Source organism: Castor canadensis, chromosome 4 (assembly GCF_047511655.1).
Source record: "Castor canadensis chromosome 4, mCasCan1.hap1v2, whole genome shotgun sequence".
Lineage (NCBI taxonomy): Eukaryota > Metazoa > Chordata > Mammalia > Rodentia > Castoridae > Castor > Castor canadensis.
In genome coordinates this window covers 158981304-159002464 of record NC_133389.1, presented here as the reverse complement: position 1 = coordinate 159002464, position 21161 = coordinate 158981304, and the positions used below count along the sequence as shown (strand labels likewise).

General features: G+C 32.8%; 1 protein-coding gene across 7 annotated transcripts in view; it reads left to right on the top strand.

Annotated features, from left to right (window-relative positions):
• The window catches only part of Kansl1l (KAT8 regulatory NSL complex subunit 1 like), a 126777-nt gene that overhangs the window by 90877 nt on the left and 14739 nt on the right, over window positions 1-21161 (top strand). For all 7 annotated transcript variants that reach the window (XM_074071624.1, XM_074071623.1, XM_074071621.1 and 4 more), the window contains 2 exons: window positions 15211-15373; window positions 17681-17785. In XM_074071624.1, coding sequence (XP_073927725.1) covers window positions 15211-15373; window positions 17681-17785 — 268 coding nt within the window. The remainder of the gene's footprint in view (window positions 1-15210; window positions 15374-17680; window positions 17786-21161) is intronic.

Sequence of the window (21161 nt, the reverse complement as noted above, 5' to 3'; positions counted from 1 at the left end):
TTTTGTAGCTATTGGCTCTGCTTTCTGGGCTCTTGATTATATTCTCTGAGTCACCTTTCCTCTGTCATGAAAAGCCCTTGTTTGCATATGTGTTTTCTCAACCTGCTTCCTATCTTTAGAAGAGACTTTTTCATTTTGAACTCTTTGCCATAGTCTAAACTCACATTCTTAAAACTTCATGGGCTTCATATGTGTCACATGAAAATAAACTATTGAACAAAAGTCATACCAACAAATTTCTTTAAGACAGGTCCTTCCTGTCTTGGGCTTTGTGTGAGGTGCTATGGAATAGAGCTTTTAAAATATGTGAGAGCCCATTTGTTTAGCAGAGACCAGTGAGATATACTTTTAAGATTCTTAGAAGCCCTCTTGTCTAGATCCTAGGAGCTGTGAAGATGCCTTAAAACTTTTCTGAGGTTTCAACAAAGGCTCTTAAAATCTTTTCCTTAAGATCTTGACACTGAATCTACAGTTTTTTTGGCAGTTCTTTGGATTTGATCTTACACTGTTGTCACTTTTTTAACTGCAAGAATCTTTTGCTGTTTGCAGTAGCTAGAAATAGTAAACAGTTTTGTTTCTGCACACAGAAAGTCTTAGTTCTATTTACTGTAAATTGTGGTTGAACACAAAATAGTTCCTTTCAAGGATCATCCTACTCCTTCCATACTTTATTATAATTTCATTATATTAAATGAAACCATACTATTAAATGAAACCATTTGGGACATTGAATGTTCTGCTCAGAAACCTATAAACTTATTATGTACTTTCTATCCTCCACATTTTGTAGACAACTATTACAGTAATTGTTCTGCTACACCAATAAGAAGAAAAAGTAGAGGTATAAGGATTGGAGTAATTATTTAGAATCATTACTTTAGAGGCTGTGATCCTTCTGCTAAATATAATTAGTAAAAAACAGAAATTTTTTATGCATTTTACTTGATTTTGCTCTTTTTTGCAATACTAACCTCTAATGAGAATGTCAAATAATGATAATTGCTGATATTTATTAAGTAATCATCATGTTCCAGGTAATACTTTGACTTTTCAGTGCTTTACATATATTTCATGTGCAGTATCCATGCCCTGTTTTATTTGAGAAAACCAAAGCAAAATAGAATAAAAAGATGCACACATTTAATACTATTTAAGTGAATGTAAATACAAATTTGGTAGTGTTAATGCTGTCTTGGCACTAATTCTTTCACAGCTTGAGTAAAATACCTGATTTGAATCTTTTATACGTTGTTTCAGACTGTTTCTTCATATGAATTCTCAGTCCATGTCAACAATTGTTAAAAATCCATAGAGTTTCCAAGACTATTTAGAAATTTTGGGCTCTTATTCTTCTAGCTGGATTGCATCTTTTGCTGTCTACATATTCCTTCCTGAGACACTTGAGTTTATTGTTGGAGAACCATGTTATTTTTATGCTTTATAATATTGCCTGATATACCTAGAGTATAGACATACCTTTAGATCTAGGTAAATGTATTGGCGGGCATAGATAAAATGTGAAAATATTCTCTAGAATAATACTCTAGTATAACTCTTAAAATATACATGTGGCTAATAGAATTCTTTAAAGTAAAATTTGACTTGCAATTAAAAATTAAAGAAGAATGCTCATCTGACCATAATATACTTCTTCAGAATTTTTTTCATACACTTTATTCCCAGTTACTGTGTGACCTCAATCCTACATACACTGTTGGCCTCTCAGTTTTAGAAGCCACCCTAACTCCTGGCAAAGGCAGTTTCCCACTGGGAAAGGAGAAGAGAGGCTTTTGGCATCCAAGGATAAGAATTCCCAATTTAGCTTTCAATAGAAACAGGTTGTGGGTGATTGGGCATACAAATAGCTTATATAGGATGCTAATTGTAACAATTCTATTTAAATTAGGGTATTGATTATTTGTATAATTAATATGTGCTAACAAATTTTAAAATTAGGGTATTGATTTATTGTATTATATTATTTTAATAAATAAACCTAAATGAGCAAAAACAAGTCAAGAAATTTATTCAGGCAATTGAGTGGTCATTCATATGAAATTAATAAAAATAGAGGTGGTTCGTTGGGAATAGGCGAGGGGATGGGGGAAAGACTAGAGTTTTATTTGGTCATGTTCCCATCACTTTCCTCCATATTGCAGGGTGATGATAGTAATTATTACTCCTTCTGTATTAATACCTGTAGCCCTGAGCACAAATCATAAATTACTGCAATAATGAAAAATATAACCTTGTTGGAATTTTTAAATAAATGGAACTTTACTTACAGGAGCCTCACTTGCCTTTTTCATCTCCTTTGTGTTCTTATGTAAGCTTTCTGCTTGCCTGTGGTTTTCTTCAAGTTCTCTATTTTTTTCTTTTCCTCTCCTTGTTTCTTCTATGCAAATGTAATTAACCTGTTCTGTCATTAGGTGACCTTTTAATCTTGGTAAACTGTTTACCAATGATATTACTCTGAAGAGTGGCATGCTATTTGCATTTTGAAAATCTAGTCTTGCATAAGTAGTGAATAAAATATGAAATAGGGACATTAGAACTATTGAATGCTGGGTGAATTTTGAGCAGGAAAATTTTTTCATTGATCATAAATTTTAGCATGTAATCCACAATCCATTTCATACATGTTTATGAAAATTGTTATAGTAGACCTAACATATTTAAAATTGAAGTAGTTTGGAATTAAGATGAATCTTATATCATTTACAAAATAGGCAGGACTGTTTATTTTAATTTTTATTCACTTATGTTATTTTATGTATCCTGTGGCAAATTTACAGTAGTGTTTCTAGGTATTCAGTAGTCAGTCTCATTTTTATTTCATAGATTATCAAATTATAATTATGGGTCGTTTAATAAATTAATGAGTTGTATAAATTAGGGTGCATATAATAAAAATTCAATTTTAAGGTTTTAGTTTCCTTTATTAAATGATTAGGTTTTTAAACTTTGCTTATATGAATGCAGGCTACTTTGTTGAGGAAATAATTTAAAAATTTTAAAGAAAAGTAATGAAATAGTTTCACATAAATTTAAGTTCCTGTTGGGGAAATAAGGCACAAATATAAAATTAAATTAATACAAGAGTCCCAGATAAACTTTTCTTCTGCATTGAGGACAGAGAGAAGAAAAATCTAAACTAAGGAAATAATAGCACTGAAATAAAAAATAGCTTAATTCCAGGATATCAGAGGTGTCTAATTAGGAGAAAAGAGGTTATTCAAGGGCCATTTTAAGTGGCAATATTTTACAACAGGGAAGCCAACTCGGCCTCATGTGTGCCACACCTGTTTCTACTTCTACGGAGCATCTGCTCAGGCAGTAGGAAGTATCTTGATTGAGAAGGTTCTCACCGCAACAGTTCTGTACCTCTAGAGATTTTAAGAGTTAGATTAATTCATAACATGCCTAATATTTCTGTACAAAAATATGCTTTATGTAATTGTGGAGTAATCTGGAAAGTACTAAATTATAGAGTCTAAAAATTCCTTCCTTCCTTCCTTCCCCCTCTCCATTCCTTCTCCCTCCCTTTCCTTTCTTTTCCTTTTTCCTTTCTTTCCCTTCCTTTTCTCTTTCCTTCCCTTTTTTCTGTGGTGTTGAAACTGGACTTTTGGCCCAAGTTTTAAACTCCTGAGCTTCCATATGCCAGATCCGGCCACCCATCCCTAAATGCCAAATAAAGAGGCATGGTGAAGGCAGAAAAAGGAGGTTTTTATTACATGGCTTGGGACATGCCATGGGAAGAGGCAGAGTAAGCACTCAGCTTATCTTCAGCTATTTTCAGAGTTACAAATATGAGTTATAGGTTTAAACAGACAAGAGAACTGAGAGCAAGGGACAAAAGTATGCATAGTTAAACAGGTATGGTCATGACTGGCAGAACAGTTTTGGTCAGGCAGGCGGTCTGGTCCAGTTTTGGGAAGTTTTCACCTGGAGAGAGTAATCTGGATCCTGTTTGTGAGGATTACTCTAGCTTGGGATGTGAATTGTTCTCACTGGGAGGGTGGTGGTTCCAGGTGGCTAAGGTTTCTTGTCATAAAGATGTCATTAGTTCTGTCCTTTCTGGAATTCAGATTGTAAAGTGACTATAAAGACAATGGTTTAGAGCAAAAACAAACACAAAATGGAGACAGGGATGCCAGGCTTCTCCCATTTTTAGTTAATTTGTGGGCCCAAAGTCAGTGCTTTTCAGCAAAAGCAACTTGAGCACCTCTTACAGTGCTGGGCATGGAACTCAGTGCCTGGCTTATGCTAAGAAAGCACTCTACCACTGAGCCAGGTCCCCAGACCCCCAGTTCTACTTCTTAATGGTAATACGCAGTGTTGTGCAGATTACTCACTGCCTTACCATCCTCATCCATTAAAATGGACATTCAGCTGGAGAGTCAACTGAACTAAAAGACACTGGCTTCTTTCACTTAGGTGGTACTGGCTACTGGCTGATACTACTCAGTTCTCCTCCTGTGATCTCTCATACTGCATAAGCTAAAATGTCTTCCTTCCATGGTATCTCAGGATAGTGCTCCAAGACAACAAGAAGGAAATTAAAAACCTCTTAAAGTTTAGGCCCCAGATCTCAAACATCATTTCCACTGCATTCAGCAGGACAAAGCAAGTCACTTGGCCAGTCCAGATTCAAGAGGATAGAGAAATAGACATCACTTTTAGAAGGGAGTTACAGAAGAGAGATGTATATTTGGGATGGGAGGAATTTGTGCCTATTATTATTAAGGAGTCTTAATAATAATAAAAACCTCTAATTGAAGTTTGCTTTTGAGCATGTGAGTAACCCTAAATTAAGACATTAGCTGAATCAAACAAATAAGGCTACTTTACATAATTAAATAAGATTAAATATCACATTTGAAAGGTACATAGCCCAATGCTGGGTGTGTAAGCCTTCATCAAATGTGAATGAGGATGAGGATGATGGTGACTCAATGATTAGAACATTGGCATAAAGAAGTGAAATGTTGACAGTTTTTTTGAAAGACTAATGTGGTGCTTTTGAACAGAGCATTTTGCAGTTGGGGAGGAACTGGAGAAACAAACCAATTAAGAGATCATTTGAATAGACTAGACGTAAGGTGATAAAGAGCTGGACTAATAGTAGAGAAGTAAGAAGAACTAATGTAAAGAAAAATTTTGAAGCAGAAATGAATAGTTCTCATTGATTTGATACAACTAAATTTTTGAATTGAAGCAGAAAAAAGAAAAGTCACAATAGGTTATGGTAATATAAATTCATTTTGTAAATGCCCCAGACAAGTGCTAATAGAATACTTATATAAGGATTAAGAAGCAGTAGAACATAAACCAAATCTTGCTCTCAGCTTCATGTCATCTGATTCATAATTCTATAAATTCCATTGCGGAAGATGAGTGGAAATAAATTTTTTGGAAGTACTTAGGTTTGAACTCAGGGCCTCATGCTTACTAGGTGGGAACTCTTACCAACTTAAGCCACTCTACCAGCCCTTTTTACATTAGTTATTTTTTAGATAGGGTCTCACTTTATGCCCAGACTAGTCTGAACCTTGATCCTCCTATTTATGCTATGCATGTAGCTGGGATGATAGGCACCCAACTCCACGCCCAGCCATTGGTTGAGATGTGGGGTCTTGTGAACTTTTTTCCAGGGTAGTCTGAAATCCTGATCCTCTTCATCTCCACCTACCAAGTAGCTAGGTTTACTGGCTTGAGCTACTGCACCTAGCCATGAGTAAAAATTTTTATATCTACTTTTTGTTATACAAGCCATAAATCACATGATTTAAATTTGTTTGGCCTTCAGTTCTGTGTGTTTTCTCTATGTCCATTCTTTTGTGTGTGTGTGTGTGTGTGTGTGTATGTGTGTGTGTGTGTGTGTGCTGGGTAGGGGTACATTGTAGCATTCACAAAAGTTCTTAGGCTATATCAAATATATCATACTTGAGTTAACCCTTACACCATTCTCCTTTGTTCACCACCATTCCTGAAATACTTTCAATAGGTATCATTTTCCATTTTGATATATGTGTACACAGTATGTGCACTATATTCACCCTCCCACACTCTTCCCCTACCTCCTCCCCTCTCATGGATACCAGTCCCCCGAGGCAGGATCTGTTCTGTCCACCTGTTCTCCAATTTGTAAAAGAAAATAAAAAGACATTTTGGTTTGTTTAAAATTGCTACACAGGGAGATTCCTTGTGACATTTCCATGTATTATAACCCGAATTGTTTCATCTCTATTTTTCGTGTTTTTACCTTAGTCTCTTTATTGTGGTTTCAACAGGTTTTAAAATTCTATGGTCATTCTTATATAGAGAGTACATCAACCATATTTACCTGCTTAACTTCCTTCTTTTACTGTCCCTATCTCTTCTGTGACCACCCCTTAGCATGACCTGTTTTTCATAATATTGCTGTGTTTGTATTAGGTCTATATTCCATATATGAGAGAAAACATATATCTTTTGGCTTTCTGAACCTGGCTAACTTCACTTAATTAAGATGATGTTCTACAGTTCCATCTATTTACCTATAAACGACAAAATTTCATTCTTCATTGTGACTGAATAAAATTCCATTGTCTATAAATACATTTTATTAATCCATTCGTCAATAGTGAGACATCTTGGCTTGTTATGAATAATGCTGCAGTAAACATGGATGTGCATGTGTCTTTATTGTAACTTGACTTACATTACAAGTGTAGAGCTGCTGGGTCATATGGCAGTTCTATTTTTACTTGTTTGAGGAGCCTCCATACTGTTTTCCATAATGGTTGTACTAATTTAAAGTCCCACCAGCACTGTTTGGAGGTTCCTGTTTCCCCACATCCTCACCAACATTGTTGTGTTCTTGATGAACACAGGTGGAATCTTAATGTGGTTTTGATCTGCATTTCCTTTATGGCCAGGGATGTTGAGCATTTCTTCATGCATTTTGGGTTTTTTTTTTTTTTTTTTTTTAGCTTTTTGGACTTTTTCCTTTGAAAAAGCTCTGTTCAGTTCAGTTACCCATTTCTGCATTGGGTCATTGGTTTTTTTGGGAGTTTAGCTTTTTGAGCTCCCTGTATATTCTGATTACTAATCCCTTGTCAGAAATATAGCTGGCAAAGACTTCCTCCCTTTCTGTGGGTAGCCTCTTCAGTTTAGAGACCATTTCTTTTGTTTGGCAGAAGCTTTTCAATGTCATTTAATCCCATTTGTCAATCCTTTCTCTTAGTTGCTGAGCCATTTGAGTTCTATTTAGGAAGTCATTGCCTATGCCAGTGAATTCCAGTGTATTCCCTGTTCTCTTCTGCACTATCTTCAAAGTTTCAGGTCTTATATTAAGGTCTGTAATTCACTTTCAGTTGATACTTGTACAGAATAATAAACATGGATCTAGTTTCAGTTTTCTGCAGGCAGATATCCAGTTTTCCCAGCAACATTTGTTGAAGAGGTTGTCTTTTCTCCATTGTATGTTTTTGTATGCCTGTTCTTTATGTGATGTACTAATCTTTTAAGGCATTGAGAAAAGAATGGCAAAGTCTCCATCTCTCTTGCCCATTATAATTGATTATGACTATTGGTTTTCTAAAGTTCTGTTTGAGAAAAATTTTGACATCTTGGTTTGAGGAAAGGAGTACTATGACTAATCAACAATGTTGACCACAAATAAGGGAAAGACTGGTGGCAGACATGTTACATTAGTTGCCATTCCTATACTGAGATGTCATTATATCACCATTAATATGTTACAATTGCTAATTCACTTTCCATATTGCTTAAAAGGTGATGCATAAATAAATGAATGCAGTGTTACTACTTACAGGTCACTTGCACAAGCAACTTGGGCATACTTAGCAAAAGTTTTTTAAATGTTAGGGAAATAGCCAGTACTAGTTTGTATCCTTCTTAATATTTAACACCCCCCCAAAAAAATAGTGTATGTTAAAATGTTAAATCTATGTTGAAATGTTAATCTTTGAGAAAAAGTCTCAAAGTTAATTCTTGTTTTTTTAACCATTTAAAACATTTTTCTAAGCAATGAAACATTTTGTTCATTTTTTCGCTATCTTTTGTAGCCCTCTGTACACATTCTTATTATTCTAGGGCTGCATTATTAGTTACCCCCTTCTTTGTGTCTTCCCAGTAGAAAGGCTGTGTATATAAGGAATGTGGATATGTAGCAATATTTTTCAGACTTCTTTGAAATTATAAACACATTATCTTTTTCATTACCACAATTGTATCCTTAGAGAAGAAAATATTTTTATTATATTTTAATTATCTAATACATAATAATACCAAATAAGTGTTCTGACTTTCAGCAACAGAATATCTTTGCAGATATAAAGGTCATTTAATAGTATTCTGTTGTTATAAGGAAAGACTTCAGTTTCACTTTTTTGGTATTCTGCCAGTTATGTCCACACTATTGCCAATAATTCTTAGAAAATTTTCAGCTTCAGCTCCATTGTTCAGTCAAATATATTTGACTGAACAAAATATACCTTCCAGGTCCTTGCCTACCACACTATCATATTTCTCCTTTTTAAAAAATAGAACGTAAATTACTTTCAGTGTGCGCTGCTAAAACATATTTCAGTACCTCTTAGATGACCATAGAGAGCAATGTTGTATTGTTAAATTTGAAAACATATAAAATAGACAAAGTACCCCCCCCAATATGAAGCATATGAAAGCTAACTCAAAAGAAGTAGAGGGCTAGAGATGTATCTTAGTAGAGAGCTTGCCTAGTATGTGTGTCTCTTGGTTCAGTCCCGAGCACCACACAAAAAATACACATTTCTAATAATAAATCAGAAAAATGTAATCAAAGTTGAAATGGAAAAAAAATTAAGTAAAAGAGGTAGCTCAGTAATAGAATGCCTGTCTGATATACGTAAGCCCTGCGTGCCACTCCCAACACTGAAGAAAAAGAAACAGAAAACCTGAATGTTTTCTAATTATTAAAGAAATCGAATCTATAATTAAATATCTCCCTCACAGGAAAGCTTGAGACCCAGATGATTTCACCGTCAAATTCTATTGAACAATCAATGAAAATGTTGTTCTATCCTTACTCACTTAAAGAAATTGAGTCTTGTATACTCTTTATATAAACAACCACTGAGAACAGTTTTTCAAAGGAAACTAATAGGCCAATCTCCTTTTGAATACAGAAATTCTAAAGAAATCCCATCAATAAATAAAAAGCATAAGATGTGTTTAGAAAATTTACTTTATACCTGGCATGCATGGTTGTTTTTAATGTTAGGAAATAAACTCATTTACTACTTGTGGAAGAAAAATCATTTGATTATATACATAGGATAGAAAAAAAAAGATTTAATGAAATTACTTTCCTCATCATGGTAAAAACTTTGAAATAGAAAGTAGCTTTCTTAATCTGATTTAAAGGCTTATGAAATCTGGAATGGCACAGGATGTCCACTTGTCACACTTGTAACCTGACTTTTACTGTAAGGATTATCCAGCCTGTTAAGAAAATAACAAAAGACATAAAATTTGGAATGGAAGAATCAAAATGGTCATTTGTAGACCAGTTTGTAAAATCCAGCAGAATAGATGAACTAATTCATAAGTTCATAAAATTAATTTTAAAAAATGGCCAAAAATTACTAGATACTTTCTAATGTATGTTGCCAAAATGTACAAGTGTGTTAGAGGAAATTTATAAAACTTTATTGAGAAACCATAAAGAACACTATGAGAAATGTGGTATATTCATCCATAGGAAGACTGAAATATTGCAGAGCTGTCAGTTATTTCACATTGACCCATAACTTTAATACCTATCAAAATCTCAAAAGACAGTTTTATTTATTTCTGTGTTTGAAAGTGTGTGTAATTGGAACGTGACATTCATTTTTTTCTTTTTCAGTCCTAAGGTTTATTGTTATGATTTTGTTGATGTTGGATGTCCAGAATTATGAGCCCAAATAAACCCCTTTTCTGTAGATCTTATCCAGTCTGTGGCATTTTGTTATTAGCAGCAGAAAGTAGATGAAGACAGTACATGGCTAGATATTCACAGTGGTAGGTAAAGAAAGCTGTAACTGAGCTTGACAGCATGGGCTCCCTATAGGTTTATTTTTTTTCCTTTTTTTCTTTTGGGTGGTACTGAACTCAGGTGGTACTGGTGTCTGAACTCAGGGCCTTGCAGTTGCTAAGTAAGCACTCTACCACTTGAGCCATGCCCCTAGCATTTATAAATTTAATTTTTTGCCAGATCATATAGAGTCAAACCAAATTACATGTCCATCAGTAATGTATGAAAGTATCTGTTCCCTCACATCTTTATAATATAGTAAATTATTAAACTTTTGCAAACTTTTAAAAAACCAATAGGTGTGAAACATAGCATTGCAGAATAGTTTCAGTTTATCTTTATCTTAAAATGAATTAAGCTGACCATCTTTGTATGTTTAAAGAACCACTTTTATTTTCTTTGTTTACTATCTTCTGCCCATTTTGTTATTTATTGCCTTTTATTGTTTTGTAGGAACTCTTCATATTAGAAGGAAAATTATATTTTTACTATGTACTTTTCTTACATACACATATATATTTAAAAAATTTGGCCTTTGTTTGACTTGCTAATTTTTTCCAGTTTGTCTTTTGCCTTTTTTCCCACTTACTTTTATGTAGGTGGATTTATCAAACTTTTTATTATGGCCTCTGGATTTTGAGTTAGAGTTCAAAGTTTCTTCCTCATTTGGAGTAATAAAACCTATATTTTATTTTTTATTATTTATTCTAAATATTATTTTGTTGTACAATATACTTAAGAAGAAATTTTGAAGAACTATCATTTGTTTCCATACTTTCCTTTCATACTTGATCACAAAATTTGCTTAATATGAATGAGTGTTGTGGGGATACAGAAGTCTATTAGATTAAATCTGCCAGTTGACAAGTGCATTCCATGTGTGCAAAACTTTATTCCTTTAGGAAGGATTCCTATTGGAGAAATAGACCTTGATGTACAATACCAGAGGCACAGTGCAGCTATTTAGCATCACCTACTTAACATGTCCTTCCTTCTTTCTTCCCTCTCTCCTTCTATCTTCTAGATAAATACTAAGTACCTACCATGTGCCACATAGTGTTTAGGCACTGGGGATACCATAGGTAGGATGACATGGAACTTATATTCAATTGGGAGAAAAAATGTAAATGTTAACTTATGTTATGCTTTTGAAAAAATAGAATAAAAATAAGGAGATAGAGTTCTGGGCAAAGGAGAAGTTTGTTTTAGACAGGATAGTCCTAGGACTATTATTTCTGTAATAATTAAATTAGACATGAGTGAGAGGGGAGCAAATCAGATTGGTTAAACATATAAGGAAAAACCAGCAACAAGAAAGAGAAAGACAAGTGTAGCTGATGTTCATGTAAATAGATAATTAAGAGAACAGAAAGTAACTTTCTACAACAACCTGTTGTAATAAGGAAGCAATAATAAAACAAAATTAGGCCTTTAGAAATTAAAAATAGAGTAAGTGGACTTAAAATTTCACTATAAGAATTGGCATATAAGGTCAAAGAAATTTCCTAGAGTACAGAGAAACACTGTATTTCCCACACTTAAAAAAATGGTGTCTTTAGTTTAAATAAGTCCATTAACCATTCAATGGTATGAATTGAACTAAGTAAATCATCCATCCCTAGATAGATTCTCATAAAATTTCTGAATGCCTAGAGCATAAGATCATAGCACCTAAAGAGAAAACAAAGCTAGCAAAAACAAGACATGGCCTACAGTGAATAAGAATGGAACTGCCATTGAAACTCTCAATTATTGATCCTAGATGCTATGCAACAACAGAACTGTGTCATCAAAGTTCTGAAGGAAAATTAGTTTGGGTTGGATGAAGTAAAACTATTATTATATTGAGATGAAATAATTTCATAGAAAGTCCAACAGAATAAACAAATAATTAGCACTAATACCATTTCTCCCCATAAGTGATAACCAATTTAAAATATAACAAAAAGCAAGATGTATTCCCCTCCAAAAATTGTCAGTTTTCTACGAATTAACAGAGAATACAATAAGTATACTAAAGAAAGAAAATAAAGCTTTTATGTAGGATATAAAATGTCTTAATAAGTGGGAGACATTTCAGCCTCCTAAACTGAAGGAAATCTCAAAATTTTAGCTAGTTTTTTTTTAACTAACTAGAAATGTATACTGACAAATATTTATGAATAGGTAAATATATCTTTTTTAAAGTGGAAAGAGCATAAATAAATGGTAGGACTTATTACTTACTTAAAAATAATATGCCTTATGGTTATTGACTCAAGTATAGGCAAATGGACCTAGAATGAGTTTTCTAGAACATAATATTTATATGGATTTAAATATTTAAATTAGCATTTTATGTAATCATGCATATAAATAAAAGGATCCAGATCAAACACATTAGAAAGATTGCCACTAGGGGTAAAGGAATAGTAGGGGAATGAAGATTAAAGAGAAAGAGAATACAAAACAGAATAGTATTACATTGGATGACTATATCACAATTTATTTATGTGCATTCATCAAACTTTGAAATAGTTTTCCAAATTCTCATATGATGTCTTCTTTGAGCCTGGATTATTTGATTGATTGGGTTATTTCATTTCTAAATATTTGGAAATCTTCCAAATATCTCTGTTACTGCTAATTGTCTTATAGTTTAAAAAAATAGCCTTTTATATTTATTGAGATTTATTGAGATTTGTTTTATTGTTCAGCATATAGTCTGTCTAGGTGAACATTCCATGTACACTTGAAAAGAGCTGGTTTGTGATGCATTTTCTATAGTCTTAATTAGATTACTTAGCCAACTGTACTTATCCTCACTGATTTTATTTTCAGATCTCCTAACAAGCGTAGATTTGTATGTTTCTCTTTTTTGTTCTTTCCTTTCTGTTTCTTATATTTTTGAAGCTCATTTAGTACTGCCTCAGGATGAGTTATATTTGCATCTCATCCATACTTTACTTATGTTTAGAAGAGACTTTGGACTTTTTGAGTTAATGTTGGAATGAGTTAAGACTATTAGGATGGAATGAATGTATTTTGCGAATGGAATGTGGGACTTTTAGGGGGCAAGGATGGGATTTTATAGACGGAATGTGTTTCCCCAAACTCATATATAGAAAACTAATCCTATGTTGGGTATTTGGAGGTGGTGCCTTCATGAATTCTTTTGGTCAGGAAGTGAGTGAGCCCTCAGGAATGAAAGTGCCCTTATAAAATGGGCTCCAGAGATTTCCCTCCCCACTTTTGCTATGTGAAATTCCAGAGAGAATACTGCCATCTATGAATGAGAAAATAGAAACAGAATACACCAGAATTAGATTTTAGGGCCATCCAGTCTTTAGAACTGTGAGAAATTTCCGTTATTTATAGGCCTTGTTATTTTGTTATAGCAGCCCAAACAGTCTAAGGTAACACACTATGATAAACCTTTTTTAAAAAGTAAAGACACAGAGAAAATAATAGAAGCAGCCAAAGTTAAAAAAAAAAAAAGATACATTATCTTGAAATGGGGGCAATAAGATGAATTGGTAACTACTCAACAGAAACAATGAAAGCCAGAAGAATGAAACAAAAATATCATTAAAAGTGATAATGTATAAATGTTTCAGATGAAAACAATTTATTCTCAAGTCTACACTATAATAAAAGCAAAGGGAGAAGGTGTGATTCCAGTAGGGAATTTGAGGAAGGAACTAAGAGTGATGAAAAGGGATGAATATACAGTTAATGTATATCAATGTTGATGGTAAAACAATAATTGTAATAGACTGTGGGTTGTAATATGTGTAGAATTAAAATGTCTAGCAATAACAAAAAGACAGAGAAAAAATAAATGAAGGTGAAGTTTTAATGTCAATAAAGTAATGTTTTACTGTTTTCATGGAAATGGTAAAAGAAATAATTTGTATTATAGCATAAAAGCCAAGAGATTAAGGATGCATCTTGTGCTTTGTAGGCAAGCCACTAAAAGTAAAAGGATGAAGAAAAACAAATTAACAGAGGGGAAAACCATATCGAACTTTGATTAACCCTAAAAAGTAAGGTAGGAATAAAATATAAAATATAGAAAGTCAACAAATAATCCAAGTTTGATATAACATTTAAAAATCTTAGCTGAGCATGATAGCTCATGCCTATAATCCCAGGTTCTTAGGTAGCTGAAGCAAAAGGATCAGGAGTTCCACTCCAGGTTTGACAAAATACAAACAAGAGGACTGGGGTGTTGCCCAAGTCATAGAGTGCTTACCTAGAATGCATGAAGTCCTGGGTTCAATTCCCCCTCCCCAAAATTAATAGAATATGTTAATGCAGTTTACCATATTAATAAAGAAGAAAAAGCATATTATTAAATTCAATAGCAATATATTCTTAGAAGGTTTTTTGTAAACTAAGAATATTTTCTGATAATTAACAAAAAGAATCTTTCATTCCACATCATTCTTAATTTTGATAAATTAATGTCATTACTGCTATAATCAGGAGTAAAACAAGAATAGTCATTACTGAATTGGTGAGCCCAACCAGCATGGTTGGAATACCCAAGTAATAATGATATTAGGATTGCATGAAAGAAATGAAACTGTTATTATTTGCAGACAAAATGTTTAGACAATAGGAGACTAAAAGAAACTATAAATGTTTTAGTAATAATACAGTTGAGCACAGTTGTAGAATAGTTTCAGTCTGTAAAAGTTAATTTTATTTTTAAATCCCTTTTACAATTGAAACAATAAATATTAAAGTTAACTAGGAAAACATTTAATGAAATATGTGTAAGGTTTTTACAGAAGAAAAGTTTTATTACAAAAGTTTTATTGAAAGAAATTGAATTTGACCTAAATTAAGAGATATGCCAAATTTTCAGATTCTTTTCTATTTACTGCAACTTCCCAAGATGGGAGAAAGGCCCATTTTTCTGACATTGCTCTTTATTCTGAAAAAAAAAACAAAAAGCGGCTAGTCAGACCTCACCAATTCATGGCCAATTCTTCGTTAGGTTCTTTCCCTTATACCACCATTTTAAAGTACTTCTTCCAGGTGAATTCTTAAGCCAAGATTTTCTTTTGTTGTCATTTAGATACAGTATTACAATTGTTACATTGTCTCTCACTCATTTTTCAAGCAAAAATGAAGCCTTTAAATTATCTTTCTCCCTACAGACTCTACCTTCAAAAGAAACATTTTTAAATACTACACAAATGCCTTGCCTGCAATCAGCTTCAACTTGGAGTAACTGTGAACACAATTCAAAGTCTCAGATATTAAAAGAACATGTGTCGGAGCTAGATTCCTCTTTTCATTCTGTTCTATCATTGCCATCAGGTAAGCCTCCTCATAAAAATTCTGAGTAACTCTGAATGTTTCCTGTAAGTACAGGGAATCTTATAAAATTTTATTTTATCAATTATGTTGTCACTAGAACTAAACCATTCTCATAGAGCAATTAATCTAGTTACATGGAGTTAAAGTTCTATGAGTAAGCTGATTTTTCTAATTCCTTCTAAATTAATTAGATTTACTTTAGAAAATGACTAGCTTTGCATCTCCTTTGTTAACTTTTGAATATTTTTGGTAACATGGCTGTGTTGAAATGCTTCTCAGTAGTAAGTCAAGGTTCTTCTTAAATTTTTTACTAGTGTCTATTAGTTGTACACAAAAGTGGGTTTCATTATGACATTTTCATACATGTACATAGTGTACTTTAATCATGTCCACTCACCATTACCCTTTTTTGACTACTCCCTCCCTCTGGTCCCTTCCTCTTTCCAAATAATCCCCTTCTTCAGTGCTGATGTGCTGTTTTGCATGGAGTTTTTCCCTACCATTCAATATTCCTCCACTATTGAATTTCTTCAAAGGAGAAGAACATTTCATTTATGAGTCTAGTCAACTTTTGAACCTCAAGAGTATCTATAGGTGCTGGTGAAGTGGCTTATGTGGTAGAGTGCCTGCCTATCAAGCATGAAGCCCTGAGTTCAAACCCAGTATCATACACACACAAAAAAAAGAGTATCTGTAATTTATAATTGAGTAAATTAAGCACAAACATACCCATATCTTTAAGTGGTTTTAAATTTCCAGTTCCTAATTTTTTGGGGAAACTTCCAAGTCTTATTTTATAGTGCAACTAAATTATTTCAGGCAGAAAGGAAACATCCCTCATATTGATTATCTCAGGTTCTTCTCCTTATTGAAGAATTTCTCAAGTGGGCTTTTGTTTCCTTTTCTTAAAAGCCCACAAGGTTGCATGGTGGATACTAAGGAACTTTTCTGGTTACCTTTTGTTTTCCCACAACTCACAAACAGTGGTAGAATAGGTGGTAATCTCTTTATAGCAGTAAGTGATACTTGTTTGGAGAAACAAAATTATATTTAGGTAATTGGAAAATAGAATCCTGAAATGCATAAGCAGGATTTAAGGAAAATACTTAATTTATATTCTGATTTCATTTTGTCATCTGTCTCTTGGTACAAACTCTGTTTTAATACTCATGAGCCAGATTGTTTTTCCCCACACTTGCATGTGGACTTGCCATTAAACAACATCTTTTTTAGAAAAAGATGCATCTCTTTGTTTAAAATCCAGACACTTCCTGGGTCTATCCTGAGGTATGTGTTCATTATTAGTCTTCTTAAAAGTAAATGTCTTCTTTCGGTAGCAGAAATTTTAATCAGTGCTCTAATGAATTATTTCTGTTTCTCAGAGAAAAACAGGTATCTCTATTATTCATGTTTTTAAAGATGATTTTTTTACATTATTCTTTTTTGGTGGGACTGGGAGTTGAACTCAGAGCTTTCTGCTTGCAAACCACTTGCTCTACTGCTTGACCCACACTTCCAGTCCATTTTATCTTACTGATTATTTTAGAGATGGGGTCTCTTGAACTAGTTACCCAGACTCTCCTCAAACTGCAGTCCTAGCAATCTGTCTCCCAACTAGCTACAATGATGGGTGTGGGCCACCAGCACCTGGCTTTTTACATTCTTGAAAGAAAAAAAGCCTTAAAAAATATGAAGTACATCTTAGTTACAACTTGGCTTCTGTTTTCAAATATAAAATATAAACATTGTAAATTGAATTTCTCTAAGTTTTTATTTGAAGGAAGACAGCTACTTTGTTAGTAGGCTTTAAGTTTTGTAAAAGTAGATTCACTTAATAAACTAAGGGAATGTGAAAGTTGATGTTTTCATGTTTCATGTTTATAGCAGTGTTCCCCCAAATAATTGAAACTGTTTAATAATATCCTTTGGAAACTTCATTATTTCAAGTGCAATTTGCGGGGGTGGAGTGGGATAGATTTAGTCTGCCAGGTTTGGCTGTAGGTTTTTCTTAAAGACCTTTTGAGTGCATTTGTTTCCATTCATCTATGAAGAATATTTATATTTACAAATACTATTCATTTTATATGCTAGTTTAGAAAAAGCATAAAACTGTTCATCTGTTAGTGTTTGTTTATTAACTATACCTTATGATACCAGCGTGCTTAGAAAGAGTATTTTGATACTCCTGCCTTGTCAAACTTTTGCCTGTTTTTCTAAAATTATGTACTATTTGTAAAGAGAAAGCAAAATTGGTAAGTCTGTAACAGGTGGCATCTAGTTAAAATATTTTTTACTTTATTTTTCCAGATGTGCCTCTTCATTTTCATTTTGAAACATTATTTAAAAAGACTGAAATAAAAGGCGATCTTGATGAAAAATTTGTAGGCGACTGTATCATGTCACCATCACCTGGTATGTCACATTTACACATCTTGTACTTTAAATACCTTTTTACATCCTTTATACTATTATTTTTGCATTCTAAGTAAATAAAATTTAATAAAAGAATAAATGTAAATTCTTAATTTTTAATATTCACTTTCTACAAATCACACACACAGAGAAAATACACAGGAGTTGCCTAGCACATGAGAGCCTTGAGTTCAATCTCTAGCACCAGGGGAAACAAAACAAAAAAAACAGAAGGAAGGAATGTGTGATACCTATTGGATAAAACTTATGAAACACTGAAATAGGAAATTTAAATAAACATTGAAAGCATTCTTAATTGGTGTCTTAAAAAAGACACCAATTCTATTTATTAGGTTCATATGTTTAATGCAATATAACTTAGGGTTCTAGTAGACTTAACTTAAAATTATTCCATAGTCCATTGGGAAGACTAAATGGTAAAATATATAATGAACTGGTAGAAAAATTGTTGAGAAAATTTAGCTGAACCCCCTATGGAGATATGCCAAAAATCTATAATAGTTAGCATAGATTTTATTTATATTTAGGAAAATGTATTCATGAAGCAGACTATATAGTGGTAGTTTATTATGTGATCAGGGAGGAATTTTATACCAATGGGAAAGTGGAGAACCATTTAATAAACCACACTGTTAGTTTTTCTAAGGGAAATGGTATACACTCATTTCATATCATGAATCAGAATAAGTTCCAACTGGTTCCAAGAATTTTTCAAATAAAATATTAAAACTATCTAGTAAGACTTAAAAGAAATTATAATGAAATGTTTATGAATGCTATGAAAGGGGATGAAGGGATGGTCTATGCTTGGAAACAATTATCAGAAAGGAAAACCATCAACATACTTTGATTATATCTGCAACATTAAAGTCTTAGTATCAAAAAGTCATACAAAGTAAAATAAATTATTTCCAGATGAAATAACCATCTACCTCAAAAACTCAAAGAGTCAAATGCATGTCTGCTAGACCACAGTTTTATTATAAAAACCAGAAGCTTTTGGTCTGGGGACAGGTGTTGGTCAGTATAGGAAGGCCCTGGATTTAGTCACCAGTACTAGAGGAAAAAACACACACAGCGTTTAGAAATTTCAGTAATACTAGAAAGAAAATGCAAAGGAATAAAGTATCTTAGACACACAACAATCTCTCTGACTAAAGTTAACAAAGACTTACATGATGAACACTTCAGCAGTTTACTGAGCACAATAGGATGTTCCCATGGAGACAAATACACTGCTCTTGTTATAAGTCAGTTTTTAATTTAAGATGTCAGTTTCCCCCCAAATTAATGTATGAACAGAATGTAATTCTAATTAGAATCACAGAGGTATTCCTTTTTTAAAATTACATTTGTTCTTTTGATTTTCTTTTTTTTGAGATAGGGTCTTGCCACATAGCCCATGCTGGCTTTGAACTCATAATCCTCTTGCCTCAGCCTCCAAAGTGCTGTGATTACAGGTGTGCACCACTAAGCCTGGCTGATGTATTCTTTTTGAACAGTTATTCTGGAGTTTCTGCCAGAGAGAAAATGTTGAAGAATGGCTAATAATTTTTTTTTAAAAATCAAAAGGTATCATGTACCAAAATAATTTATAGTTATGATCATTAAAATATGGTGCTGATGGAAGCCAGATCAGGGAACTAAATAATAGCCTAAAGACAGCCCTAAAGGTTCATTGTGTGATAAAGGGAGTATTATTCTTTCAGTGTGGAAAGAGTGTTTAGCCAATAAATATGAACGACAACAAATTTTTTATGTATTCCTCATATGCCAGTGCTAAAGAGTTACATATTAGTTAATTCTTTTAACCTATGGGGTTAAAAGAATTATTCTTAAACAATCTTCCCTAGGGGTAGAGCAGTTTGGCTCAGAGTTCATGCTCTAAATAACCAACTTTCATCTGTAACAGTGGCATTAAATGATTCACGAAATGAGATCAGTTCCTCACATTAAGAGAAATTTAAGATGAATACTAAAAATATATTTCAGATGTACTAAAGAGATGCATGTTAAAAATAGTATCTTAAAAGAATTAGAAGAAAAATTCTATGCTTGATAATGGAAATGAAAATGGCTAACTTTTACTGAGAACTTGTGTACCAGATACTTTTGAGTTTATTATTTTTGCCTATTACAAGTTAAAACATTATAATCAATTCTAGTTTCACTATAGTTAAAAAAACAACATTCTCATATTTCTGATAACATTAATAACACTTAATAGAAATCTTCTGGGGACCACTATGAGATCCATTTACATGACTCATATATATATAGTATATATAATATATACATATATATTAAATAAACTCACTGTAATAAAAAAACTACCATGTCTACTTTTGTACCTGCTCAAAATGTTTCCTGAACTGTAAATTCCATATTCTGATCCCATTATTCCAAGAATCTAGTTAATCCTACATATGAAACAATTTTTATCACAAATAAAAATTGTTTTTACAATTTATCTTAGTATTTTTGTGATGAGAAATTAGCAACCTGAAGGATGTAATACAGATATGGTTACACTACAGCAAAATACTGAACCTTAACAATATCTTAAAAGTTCATGTTTATCAAAGAGTATGGTGATTTTTATAAGATGAAAATATTTTGTTTGGTACAATTATAATCATGTAAAAAGTGTTTATTATATCAGACAAATGCAGTGTGTGGTGGACCATGTTGGATTCTGATTTGAACAAATGAGTTGTACACACACGTAAATTTCCTTTTCATAATCATTAACACAATTTTTAAACAACCCAACAAATGTAAACATGGATGTTAGAGATTAATGAATTATTAATTTTGTCATATGTAGTAATGCATTGTAGTTACAAAAACAGACACAACTTTGTCAGTTAAGAGATTCATGCTGACATGATAGAAAGGATGTCTGGGATTTGTTTCTAAAAAATTAACAGCAAATAGGTGAGAAGAGACGAAATAAGATTGGTCATGAGTAGATCATTGCTGAAGCTGAATGATAGGTCCATGGGAGTTCATTATTCTAGTCTCCTTGTGTTTGAAATTTTTCCATAGTAAAAAGTTAAAGGAGAAAACTGTGAAAGCACCAAGGACAAGGAACAATTGCCTACACTTAGGGAAGAAAAGACTAAAGAATACTAGAATGTGCAGGCTATTCAAGTACTTTCTCATGATGTAATTCTACTTAATTGGGATTTATCTTGAGACTAAATTTTTTCAAAAGGGAAAAAACATACCCATGAAAATGATTATTTAAAGTATTTCCACAACAGTCTCATCAAGGTGATGGTGAACATTGATACTGGGACATCATTTCTAACAATAGTATAACAACTAAGATGTCTAATAGCTACAGGATACC